At 50.2% G+C, this 13,637-nt stretch overlaps 1 protein-coding gene across 1 annotated transcript in view; it reads right to left on the reverse strand.

Annotated features, from left to right (window-relative positions):
* LOC116942933 (START domain-containing protein 10-like) overlaps positions 1 to 13,194 on the reverse strand; it is a 46,768-nt gene extending 33,574 nt beyond the window's left edge. The window contains exon 1 of the mRNA XM_032955409.2: positions 12,418 to 13,194. Coding sequence (XP_032811300.1) covers positions 12,418 to 12,582 — 165 coding nt within the window. The 5' untranslated portion in view covers positions 12,583 to 13,194. The remainder of the gene's footprint in view (positions 1 to 12,417) is intronic.
* Positions 13,195 to 13,637: the final 443 nt, after the last annotated feature.

A 13,637-nucleotide genomic window follows, 5' to 3' on the forward strand; every position in this document is an offset into this window, starting at 1 on the left:
GCCGATGAACGAACAAATAAATAAATAAATTGGATCACGTAGCTTCGCCTATTTATGATCTTAAGACTCTGGCTGTTATCACAGAAGGACGTCTATGCATGGCCATATTTGTTTGCATTCCGGCAAACCAGTGCTAGGTGTGAGCCGGAACAGTTCTGGGTAATTATTTTGGCCACGTCTCATTCGTGTCGTCTCATTGTGCCTCGTGGCAACCGCGGTGTACGTGCGGTGGAGTGCGTGTGTGCGCTGGCGTGGGTGTGTGTGGTGGCGTGGGTGTGTGTGGTAGCGTGCGTGTGTGCGCTGGCGTGGGTGTGTGTGTGGTGGCGTGCGTGCGGTGTGCAATACACGTGCGTGAATAGTGCTCAGGGTTACCAGATGTCATCAACTCCCTTGCCCGAGAGATTGAACGGGCCTTTAATGAAAAGACACACAAATTATCTGCGATGTCAACTCACGTAACGTGAGGCCCTCGTGAAAATATCGGCGCAAAGTTTTTAGCCCCGGCAACAACGCTACCGAGCATAATCAAGGCTTTTTTGTTTGTTTGGGTTAGATCGCGTAAATGTGTCATTAAACCAGCCACCACCCGACACAGTCAATTAGGCAAGGTTTGTCACGTAGTTACTACTTCAGCACACCGGTGTGTGGGAGAGTAAACCCACACCATTTATAATTCCAGTACGACGCTTCGCTGGTGATTACAACCAGCTTCATCAGGCAATTCGCCAGAATTGTTCTATGACGGGTTTTAACGACAGTTATATTTACGCACTCAAACCAAAAAATATATATTTTGGTTAATATTGGTCGCGAAAGCCTACGTGATCTTTCCCACTCAGCATCTGCGGCGAGACACAGCAATGTGTAAGGTTGTTTTGTGTTTGTGTGTGCAGTTGAGTCGTACAGCTCTCTCGTTGTGTGTGTGAATTGTGCTTCGTGGGAAGCGGTAGTGTAGCGGTTAGCGCGCTGAGCTATACAAATTGGCCACCCGGGATCGATTCCCGCTCACGGCCAACACCCAGTGACGATTATCTGAACCGGTCCTGGGCCTCCCCTAGGTCGACTCAGCCTCAAGTGTGTACCTGGTGCAGTGTATAAACATCGCCACTGGGGAGAAAAGGCGGCCGGGCGTGGTCTTGGCCAGCCACACCCCCTCGTGTGCTGTGCCGGCCTTCATAGGTGCTCGCTAGCAACACTTGCCCCAACAGTCTGCTACAGACTATACTGTCTTCCTGTTGTTTGCCGCGCGATCTTCTGACAAATGACAAACGGTACAAGGCCCCCAAAGCCACACGACATACGGAGCTAGACACAGTGCAGGGATACGTGCAGGGTGACTCCGAGGGCAGAGACACAGAGCCAGCACCAATTAAGGTCCCAGCAGGTTTAAATCCACGTTTCAACCGCCTTTGTTTGTGATCAATCCGCGTTGTTCGTTTTGTAAGCCATGTTTTTTTTTATCGTCATAATAAATAAAAACCACACACCGAATACAATGGGAATTTCCGAAAGGAGGTGAAGACAATGGGTAACGTATAAAAAACAGGCTTAGGGCGCAATGCAGCCTCGTCATAGAGCATCAAGAATCAAGCGAACTCCGCTCATTCTCGCAGCGGCTTTTGTGGCTAAGCCATCGAACGGAGACGGTGACCGCATCGCGCGCTTTCAGATGCGCTTCTGCGGCCGTCTGGAACGTTCTTCCTTGCAATATTCGGAAGCCGCTAGAGAGCCTTGCAATTTTAAATTGTCTAAATTGAAAACTCATTTCTTTAGAACTGCATTTTGTGTGTTTTTAGGTTTTTTTTTTGTCCTTCCCCGCGCACCTTCCACTAGCACGGTTGGCTACGTACCGTGCGAAAGAAGATCAACACACACTCTCGAAATTAGAGGACGAATTAGGGCGTTCGGGCGCGCTGCCCTAAGGGCCGGCCATAAATGACGTCACGCGATTTTGGACGATTATTGACCCCCCCCTCTCTCGTTACACGGCGTCACAAAAAGTCAGACCCCCCCTCAAATGACGTCACAAAGCTCTGCCGCCCCCCCCCCTTCCAAAACTATATTTCCATTTGGAAAATAAAACATGCTTCAAATCGCTTTAAACTATTGTCATTGTAGTGTGTATTTAATGTGGCGCTGCACTCTGATGTTGTAGGGCAAAACATTTATTAAAAAGTCTATTTAATTAAGTAGAACGTATTGTCTATATTTATTTAAAGTTGCGCAGTGACGTCACATTTCTCAAACCCCCTCCCCCCTCACTCGTCACACATCGTCACAAATGTCTGACCCCCCCCCCCCAGGTGCGTGACGTCATTTATTGATGGCCCCCTACCGTAACGATCGAGAGCAGTGAACATAAGGGGAGATGGGGGGGGGGGGATGGGAGAAAGGGGAGGGGGTGGGAGGAATAATGTAACCAGACAAAACCCAAAATAAAATAACAAACGCGATGTTCAAGATTGTCCATCTCGTCATCTCGCAGGAGCAACGGTGACCACGTGTTAAGGGAGGGTCGTGTTAGAATCCACGGGACCATACCGCTTTTATAAAAAAAAAAGTAGTAGCGAGCTGGCAGTCTCAGATTGGTTTCTAGTAACTTCACAACTCATACATCACTTCATTAAACCAAATTTCAGCTCCGACACGTTAACGTTGCGCGTCGTTTGCCACGTGACGAACACGCGGTGGTTATGCCACCAGCGTGGACTCGAGTCCGACTAAAGTCGACGTCCCAGGTAGTCCTGTGACGTCATTTCCCCCGGCCTGCCCGGCACGCGGTGGGTGCGTTGCTTGCCGCTCGAGTTTTGGAAACGGGGGGAACTCTTCGTCTTATGGCGTAACGCCAACAACAAAATCATGGAAGTAAACAAACGTAAACGTCAAGAATGAAAACACCCCAGGACACAGGAGGTCGCAAGCGAGTGTCTCTCGAGACGAACCTCTGTGGATCCCAGGCAAGAAGGACTGAAGGAGAAGCAGAGGACGGGGAGAGAGAGAGAGAGAATATGCTTCTGTCAAAAGGACATCTCAACTACGAATTCAAGAAAATGCTCCCGACTAACAGATGCAGAGCGGTGTAGGATTCGTTCCACGCGAACACACCGAGTAATGCCACCTCATTGTACACGGCCGTGGCGATTAATCACACGGACGCGTGCACTTTTTTAGTCGGCTCGGCTCGTTCAATTAGTTCATGAAATAGGAGTTGGACAAACGTTTCGTAGCAGGAGACCTCCCACAGTCTAGAGCAATGCTATCATGTTTACTTCGTGAGATATATTTATTTACCCCGGGGGGCGGCTAGGGGGGGGGGGGAGTGTAGAATCCCTTGGGTTGTTTGGGGAAAAAAAATCTTAAAAAGAGAATAGTCTGTTCATAATGCGTGCTCATTTGATATATAAATCATTGGGGCAGTAAGAATTTTAGAGAGGCTTCAACAAACATCGGTGCTGCCCAAACCAACAATTCAGACAGACGCGTGGGAGCCATAGACAGGGTGCAATCATCAATAGATGTACACGTGTCTTTTTCTACAGTATATCTGTGTGCGCGTGTGTGTGTATATCAGCGGTAGTGTAGTGGTTAGCGAGCTGCGCCACGAACCCGGCAATCCGAGTTCGAGTCCCGATCACGGCCATCACCATGTGACAATTATCTGAATCGGTACCCGGGCCTCCCCTAGGTCGGCTCAGCCTAACAATAAGTACCTCGTCCGGTGTAAAAGCATTGCCACTGGGGAGACAAAGGCGGCCGGGCGTGGTGTTGGTCACCCACCCCCTGGTGTGCCGCGCCGGCCTTCATAGGTGCTCGCTAACAGCACTTACCCCAACAGTCTGTTAAGGTTATACGGGGGATCTTTGTCTTTGTTTCGGTGTGTATATCAGCGGTGGTGTAGTGGTTAGCGAGCCCGAGTTCGATTCCCGCTCGCAACCAACACCCCGTGAAAATTATCTGAACCGGTCCTGGGCATCCCCTAGATCGACTCAGCCTCTAATGAGTGCCTGGTGAGGTGTGTAAACATCATCACAGCACTTACTCTAACAGTCTGTTAAATGCTATTAGGAGGATATTTGTCTTGTTTTGTATCAGTGGGGAGTTAGTGGTAGTGCAGCCGTTAGCGCGTTGCGATACGAGCCCAGCAACGCGAGTTCGATTCCCGATCATGGCCAACACCGGTGACGAATGTCTGAACCAGTCTTGAGCCTCCCTTACGTTCCCTCAGCCATAAATAAATATCTGTATTTGGGGGGGGGGGGGGGGAAACCTCGTTTAGCATCCTAACCCTGCCGACTGACAAACGACCTCCACGGCAGAGCAGCTATGTGAGCCCCCTGGTCTCATCACGGCCTTCGGTCGTAGAATCAGAATCTTCATTTATACCGGAGGAATCCGATGAGCTATAAAGCTCTTTTTCCACAGATGTCCAGAATAACTCCCTTCGCCCGGCGCGAGCGGCTACTGTTATTATTATTATCGCTCACGATGTACGTTTGACGACAAACGTTACCAGAATCCATGCGTGCGCGTGGTTTTTCTTGCTCGTTTGAACGGTGGCGGGTGGCGAGAGGGGCGCGCCGATCTTCTTCCGCGCCCTCGCATCTCGGCTCCCCGATGCCCAGAGCCCCGAACCCCTGAACCCTCATCTCCACCCCCCCCCTCCCACGTAAAAAAAAAAAACGTCCACCGAAGGTAACCTGCTCGGACCCTCGTGCCGGCGAGCGAAAGTTCGATTCATAACGGGGCACGTGATCCTCCCACGTGATCCTCCCCCGTCCGTCCGCCCGACACTGTGCCCACTGCGCCTCTCCCCCCCCCCCCCCCCGCCACTCGCGGCTCGTCCGGCCCCATATCCCTATCGCTGTCAGCGCAGTGTTCTGAAACCCCAAACCACCGCCTTGCATTATTAATCGCCTCCAAAGAAAAGCAACACTGAGTGACGGCTGCTTAAACATTGATGGCGCAGTCTGGCTGGATGTGTGTGGGGGGCTGGGAGGGGGGGGTTCAGCTGGAAACGTACGGGGTGGGCCTCTCGTCGGCTTCGGCGCTAGCTACGGATGACTTCGGTCCAGAATTGCTTTAATAGTTAGAGTAGAGGCAAGAGGCGCAGCCCCTGCAATTGCTTGCTCACGCCACTGCTGGTGGAAGGGCTTCCACTGGAAGGCGCTCCGAGGGGACTTCTCGCTGCAGGGTATTTTTGGCCTTCTCTTCCACGCCGACCGCCGCATCGCGCGTGTTCAAGATGCGCTCCTGCGGCCGTCTGGAACGCTCTTCCTTCCGATATTAGGAAGCCACTGGAGCTATGCACTTTTAAGTTGAAAATGTTAACTAATTTCTCGAGAACCGATTTTTGTGTTTAGTTTGTTGTCCTTCCCCCGCACCTCCCCTTAGCACAGTGGACACGTATGGCGCTAAAGAAGTTCAACATACATCTTGGAAGATATAGGAATACCCGCGTTTTACCATACCACACGTGATCTGCCGATTGACTGCAGTGTGCTAATTTATACTGCTGGGTGAACTGAGGCAGGGCGGCTTTGTGCCAGAGAATGCCCGTGTAGTTTCACCGCTTTAGCAAAGACTACATTTGTCCTCCCGATACTGCGCCAGGATTTCAATTTATTGGAAAGAGCGTACATGTAGACATTTTTAAAGCCCCAGAAGTAAAAAAAGAAAATAATTACGAAGCAAAATTCTAACTAGGATTAATAAACGATGCTTACAATGTTTAGTAACGGGTTTTTATTGTACCCAGCTCAAACAGTTATAAGGTTAGATACAGCGAGTTCATCATCAATACCATGGGGCCCGAGTTCCTTCTGGTCAGTGAGCCCTTAATTCTGCACGTTAAACAAAATCGTTCAACTGCTTGTGACAGAGAGACTCACAGACTGAAATATTTAGTGAAGTAGCTTTTAAGTCTTTACCTGGGGAGTTTCTACAATTTCTTTTTCGTTAAGAAAATGTTCTGTTGTGGGGATGTTAGGAAAATAAATTTTTGAGTAATTCTGTAAGTGGCGGGTAAACTCGAATGCCTAGAGTTAAACGTGTGCATTTGAGAACATTCAGGTAACAGCTAAAGGGAGGAGACATGCCCCAAGAGTACGTCCACCATGGAGATGGAGCAACGAGAGAAGCTCTGTGCATGCGAGTGAAATGAATCATTGTACTATGTGACAACTGAAAGCTAAGCAGCGTTGAGCCTGGGTTGTTATTTGGAGAAAACCACGTGTTGTCGATTTGGGCTGCAAAAGGTCACCAGGAGACGGCAGACACAGCAATGGATACCTGAATCCATCTGTGTGGAGCGGTGTTATCCATTCATATGCGAGATGGGTTTTCTCCGTGATCTTCAGTTTCTTCCAACACGGGGTGGGGGGGGGCGAGGTGGGTCAGAGACACATTGACGGAATTGTCCAATGATCCCCACATTGCAGCAGAACCCTTCTGAAAACAACGTCTTAATGCTAGACGAGGCCTTCCTGGGTTAATACAAAAAAACCATTATTACCATCATAATTCACATTGGCCCTAACTTGTATAAATGTTCTTACGCACCCTCCAGGAGCCAAGCAACATATCCGATTACTAGCAACAACCTCGCAGCAGCCGTAATATATTTGTTTTCGAGCACACCTCCCCGGCGTGTTCGAGAGTAAACTCTCAACGGTGTTCTGAAGTAGTAGCTAATTGGGACGTTTGATTTACTTGACAAACCTTACTAATTGGTTGTGGCGGGTGGCGGTTGGTTAATGGCACAATTATACTTTACACGATCTAACCTAAAAAAAAACCTTTTTATGAATAATGTTAGTCTTGAAAGCCTACATGATGTTAAACGCACAGCAGCTGTCTTTTTGTTTCTATCCACGCAACCGTTTGCATTTGCCCGAGAGGGCACGTGTCACAGGGGAAAGTTGGGTCTTACAAAAGGCTCTGCCAGGCCACTGAACTTATCCACACACACGCACGTGAATATACAGGAGTACACCAGTTACTTGCGTCTATCATGGAGACGTCACAGCTGTGCAGGCAACGTGATTCATGCCCAATCTGGGCTTAGTTCCTCACTCGATAGATTCTGGAACGCGGCTATAATCGGACGTGGGGTAGGGAATATATTTATCGGTCGGCATAAGGTACTACCTCTAGATGTACAAGGTATGCCTATTTGATGAATTATGCTTTATTATTGCACCCTACATGAGGACAAGATAGGGTGAGATGGTTGTGGCATACCAATTTAATTACTGCAAAACGTTCCAGCTAAATTGAAGCAATATCTACGTCCAACCCCTATATATTTTCAATGCCTCCTATAAGGATGGAGAGAAATAGAAATGGGGAAACCCTCGTACAGGTTCAGGAAGACAACAAGTCTCATTAGAACACTCTAGATAATATTATAGATTTGAAGCTTTCGTGACTGCAAGGATCCATACTCTTTGGTTCAATTCGGTAAAGTCACGTAGGTAAAAAATAAAACAACAAAGATTACGATGTTTTGGCCACCTACGTGACTTTACCGAATAGAACCAAAGAGTATACTCTAGATAATACTTGAAGGATGTTCCAGAGGGAAGGATGTTGGGAAGAAGACAGAAGGGATGAATAAGAGACCTCAAGTTTGGAGATGTATGGATGGAGATTTAGCCAAAAGCCCCATAGTCAGCACATACGTATTGGGGGACATTTACAGACCTGGGTAAATTGCAGCGGTAATTGAGTCATTCGGAATTAATTGCAATCACGATGGAATTGTAGGTTCAGCTAACAGTGGATGCTGCAATTGTAATTAATATTCATCTAAAGTCTGGGCACTGATATAATAATGTATTATAACATAAAGGCATCCCCCCCTTTGCCAGTTATTTATAAATAATAAGGTTTTAATTCACAACAAAAATGTTCTACCCTTATGTCAACCCACCGCTGGATGTGGGCCTCCGCACACCACGTCCAGGTCACGGGCAAACTATTAAATTATCAAAATTATTTCTATTTTTGCCAGGTAAGGTCCACTGATAGCCCAACGAAGTGGTTTATCACGTGGTAATTTACAGCCGCTAAATACTCTCTAAACGCACCATTCTTAATGTGGAGGGAAAAATAACCAGAGGACCACAGGGGGAGAGAACACGCAAACTACAAATATCCAACAGGCGTCAGGGTTGGGATGGAACCCACGACCTCCTGTATACCAGGCGAGGGCGTTAACAACCTGCTGGCTGGCTGCCCTCATCAAAGCCTCTCGGTGGAAACGCGGTCGCTGTTCGCCTCCCCCGCCCGCCCCACCACGCATCAGCGAAACGCGATTCCCCGTGTGTTGTTGTGCTAAATTAATAGACCGAGCCCTATCAGTTACAGCTGCGTCCGCTTGCTCGCGAGTGACGCGCTCATCAAAGGGAGCGCTCAGCGCACGGCACTCAATCGGCCACCTCGCAAGCCTTGGATGGGTAGATTAAGTGTGCGCGCGCGTGCGTCTTTCTGCCTGCGGTGGTGTAGCGGTGAGCGCGCTGCGCTACGAACCCGGTGACCAGAGTTCGATTCCCGCCTTCACGGCCAACACCCCGTGACGATTATTTGAACCGGTTCTGGGCCTCCCAAGGTCGATTCGGCCTCAAATGAGTACCTGGTGCGGTGTGTAAACATCGCCACTGGGGAGACAACGGCGGCCGGGCGTGGCGTTGGCCACCCACCCCCTCGTGTACCGTGCAGGTCCTTCATAGGTGCTCGCTAACAGCACTTGTCACTACAGTCGGTTAAGGCTATACGGGGGATCTTTGTCTTTTGTGGTGGTGGCCACCCACCCCTTCGTGTGCCGTTCCGGCCTTCATTAGGTGCTACTCGCTAATAACGACACTTGCCCCAACATTTTGTTAATGGCTTATACGGGGGATATTGATATCTGTGTAACATCTCGCGCTGCGAACACGGTGACCCGAGTTAGATACCCACTAAACAGTCAACACCGGTCACGAATATCTGAACTAGTCCTGTGCCTCCCGTAGATCGACTCAGCCTTAAATGAGTACCTGGTGTGATGTGTAAACATCGCCACTCAAGAGACGAAGGCGGTTGGGCACCGTGCTGGTCACCCATCCCCTCGTGTGCCGTTCCGGCTTTTATAGGTGCTCGCGAACAGCACTTGCACCAACAGTCTGATCCGGCTATACGGGCGGGGGCGGCGGGGGGGGGGTCTTTGTCTTTCTATTATCCATCCTCTTCAGCCTTGGTCAATCCACTGCTGGATGATGGCCTCTCCAAGCCGCCACCACCGCGCCGCCTATCACAATCCCGTGATGTAAATAATCCAACCAGAGCACCTGCAAACACGAGGCAACATCCGTCGCTCCATCCCTTTGGCGGTCGAACCTACCGGATGCGTTCCCTCCTTTAGCTGCAAGTCCGCGACGATTCTTGGCCATCGGCCTTCCCTAGGCCCACTTGCGTGTCCATGCGCTCCCCTCTTGCCGTTGCTCGGTGACAATCGCAGGCGCGCGTCTTCCCTTCGCTTATTTGAAAACTTAACAATAAATTCGAATCCGCTCCCTTTCTCTGTGTTCCACGGCCGTGTGCCCGAATTGTACGTCATCGCAGTTAACACGCGCCGATTGCAAACTCTCTCGCACGTTCGTCATCCAATTTCAGGCTCGTTTTTATTATTTCTAAATTTGTCCAAACTCGTCGGTTGTGTTCTCTCCGTCAACCTAAATGTACCACGAGTGTTTTCGTTTCACAAACCGTAAATTACTCGACTCGCACGCATAACCCGCAAGCGTAAACCGTGTTCTTCCACTCATTTTAACCCACAACTTTATCCCGATAGTGCTCTTGGTTTTACGGGAAAGTTCTTTTTTACTCTCCTTGCTAGAAGTTACGCGATTTTTGTGTGTGGATGTGTAGTCACTAATGCCCGGTGTACGTATGTTGAATTTCATTCAACCCGTACATCGCCAACCGTGCTAATCGGAGGTGTGGAAAGAAAAGACAACACACTTAACAAAAAAATTCAGTTCAACATATTTTTGTTTCAATCTATGATTGATAACTCAGTGGAGAAGCAAGGTGGGGTTGGGGGGGGGGGGCGTTCAGCACTCTGACCATTAAGCCACTCGGCCACCGCGGCGTGCAAATCAATTAGAATCGATTACATCGTCACCGATCTACTGTCCGGGAGAGGCGGAGAAGCTCTCCATTTCTCAGTGTGCCCGCCAATGCCACGAGCAGTCACCTCCATCCGCACGCGCTCACGATAATGTGGACAGACGCCGCTGTATGGATTGGTTGTCAGCCAATGAAGTGTGTCCCTGGTGTACATCTCCTGTACTGTGTGTGGGATTTGCCCTGTGAAGCCTAAATACCCACGGATGGACTGAAGGGGGGGGGGCGGGGGGGCTCCTATACAACGTAAAACGCAACGTCGATTTAGCGAGTGCGGGGCAGTGTGCCAGGGTTGTGACGGATCTCCTCTGGCTACCTCCGGGGGAGCCGGTGGATCCATCGATCTGTGGCGGTGGATCCTGACGGTCGTTCTTGCACCGTTGCGTGAATTGGCTGTAATATAAGGTGCCTCGGAAAAATGTTAACACTCCGGAGAATTTGCAACAACGCCACGAGAAATGTGCCGCCTTCTCCGGTGCTCTGGAGACACACCTGGAGAAGATTCCAGGCCACGCGTTGACAATGAAGGCGTAACAAGTGGGAGACTCTTTGACTTTTTGAAGCTATTAATATACATTTATTACCATGTTGCATTGTATGATCCGTTAGTTTCCCATTAGCAACGACAGTCCCATGTAAAAAGTGTTCAACATTTTTTGAAGCACCCTGCATAATGCGCAGCGCCATGACGCAGCCGATTCATTGAGCATTGTACGACAACGCCACTGTAGGAGGTTGGCCTCTGTGGCAGCCACACACGCGTGCTGTGTACGACTCGGAGACCCCCCCCCCTGCCAGAGAATAAAGCGACGTGAGAGATCGGTACCAGAAAGACGTGGCCACGACGCGTGCCTATTGGCACAAGACAGAGAGGAAAGTGGAGACAAATTACGAAATGTGCAGTGGACATCTCCGGGGATATATGCCCGTGCATCGTAACGATGACTACTAGGGGTGTGGCGACTCATCGAATAATTAATCGAATATAACGCATCCTTGAGCTCAGGACACATGTCGAATCACACGTGTAAGATTATATTTTTGTTTAGATGCGTTCATAATATATGTAATTCGCTCGCATAAAGCCCTCCCAGCCACTTATCTATCACTGTTAAAAAAGTTATCCGAATATGGAATCAAGGGAGCACATTGAGATGAAAAGTATTTTCAAGAGAGTAGGTTAGTTTCCTACGGTTGCGGAAATTCCACATTGCTATGTCAAGGGCTAGGATAGATACAACTCTGCAATACACTTTATCTATTCATATGAAAGAAACCTGAACAGGCGGCAACTTTTTTCTCACAAGGTTGACACCGATTTTATCGACCCAGGAGATAATTGATTGTGAGCCGAGCACGTCAGTGTGGTTGGCATGGGCTCTGGTGCGAGGAATAACCCCCCCCCCCCCGAGGAGGATTATCAGGCAAGTGGAAAAAACAGGCACGTGCATATAACAAAGAGTTACCGACTTAAAATCAAACACCTTCTGTTTATTAGCTATTAATTAGAGTTTCCACTGCATGGAGATGTCCACAAGAGGCACACAAAACGCACACCGCTGTCCACGGAGTATCGTTACACGACAAAGACATTTGGGGCCGAGTCGTTCTAGGGGAGGCCCCCAGGATAATCGTCACTGAAATGGGTCGTGAGCGGGAATCGTAACTCGGGTCGCCCTGTTCGTAGCGCGGTGCGCTAACCACTGCGAGCCACCTCTTCCCACAACAATAAATAAAAGACAAAGATCCCCCGTATAGCCTGTGACAGACTGTTGGGGCAAGTGCTGTTAGCGAGCACCTTTCAAGGCCAGCACGGCGCACAAGGGGGTGGGTGGCCAACAACACGCCCAGCCGCCTTTGTCTCTCCAGTGGCGATGTTTACACACCGCAGCAGGTACTCATTTGAGGTTGAGTCGACCTCGAACCCGGGTCACCAGGTTTCGTAGCGCAGTGCGCTAACCACTACACTACCGCTCCCCACATACATAATACATACACACACCAACGTTCTGATTCCACTTGCCACCGCTGCTCATCGTGACTGGACACTGAACATGTCTCCACGCCCACACACCGTGGCCGGGAATCGAACTACTAATGACTCCCTCTCTCTCTACACAAAGACAAACGCACGTTCTGTTACCACTTTCCATTGATATTAATCGTGACTGGGAATCCAACTCCCAAATCTTTCTCTCTCTCTCCACACACACACTTCCCACACCATGCCAAATCCCGCCTGCCCGAACGCACCTTGAGTTTCTGCACGGACTGGCCCTCTGCCGGGGGCTGGCACCACACCGTGACCCCGCCGCGGCTGTAGCACTGCAACCAGCCCGAGTCCGAGTCGCACTGCGCACGGAACGAGATGAACGCCGAATCGTCCGGGACCTGAACCCCTTGCAACTGCCCGGCCATGCTGCTGCTGCTGCTACGGCTGTCCAGGCGCGTACTCTCCCCTCGTCTTGATATCGTAGGGTGTAGGCGGGGGGGGGAGTAGGATGATGATGATGATGATTGTGGTGAAGATGAGAAGTAGGTGGTGGTGGTGGTGTAGGAGGAAGACACGGGGAACTCCGGAGCGGGGCGATAATGAATGCGTAAACTCGCCCCAACAGCGCCGCGGCTGCTGCGGCTGCTGCTGCTGCCCGCGCTGGCTGTTGTAGGTGTGCACACACGCGCGCGCGCATAAACGTAGTGAAAAAGATCCCCCGTATAGCCTCTACCAGACTATTGCGGGCAAGTGCTGTTCGAGAGCAACTATGAAGGCACGCGCGGCACACGAGAGGGGTGGGTGACCAACGCCACGCCCGGCCCAATTTTTCTCCCCAGTGCTGTTCTTCACACACCGCACCAGGTATCCATTTCAGTTTGACCCGACCAAATGGAAGCCCACAAAGTTGGTTTAGATATTCGTCACTGGCGTTGGCCGTGAGCATGAATCGAACTCGGGTGGCACGGGTTTATAGGGTAGCGCGCTCGCCACTAAAGTACCGCTCCCCACGTAGGAACACACACACACACTCTCACTGATATGCATACTGTACATGGGGGCGCAAAACACGTGGCTTCATCGCGTGGGGCTCGCCTGATCAATTGTCGGCGAGCACCTATTAAGGTTGGCACGCCCCTGAAGGAGAGGTGTGATGTGATCAAAGCACGGCAGCCTTTGTTTCTCCAGTGATGACGATTGCAAACCTCTCGCCGGATACTCATTTAAGGCTGAGTTGACAAAGCAGGTGGCCAGGCCGGGATCATATGAACGTCCGATCCTCTTTGATATCCGTGGTCGGGAATCGAACCCAGGTCACGGGGATTTATTGGAGAGTTGCGCACGAACCAAACCGCCACCGCTCCTCACCTACATACTGAAAATAAAGTAAACAAAACGATCCCACGTGTAGGCCACATGGGCTGTTGGTTAATTGCTTTTCGTGAGCAACTATGAATGCTAGCACGAGGGCGTGGTGTGG

The sequence above is a fragment of the Petromyzon marinus genome, chromosome 16 (genome assembly GCF_048934315.1).
Source record: "Petromyzon marinus isolate PM22_M1 ecotype Great Lakes invasive population chromosome 16, UKy_Petmar_22M1.pri1.0, whole genome shotgun sequence".
NCBI classification, from domain to species: domain Eukaryota; kingdom Metazoa; phylum Chordata; class Hyperoartia; order Petromyzontiformes; family Petromyzontidae; genus Petromyzon; species Petromyzon marinus.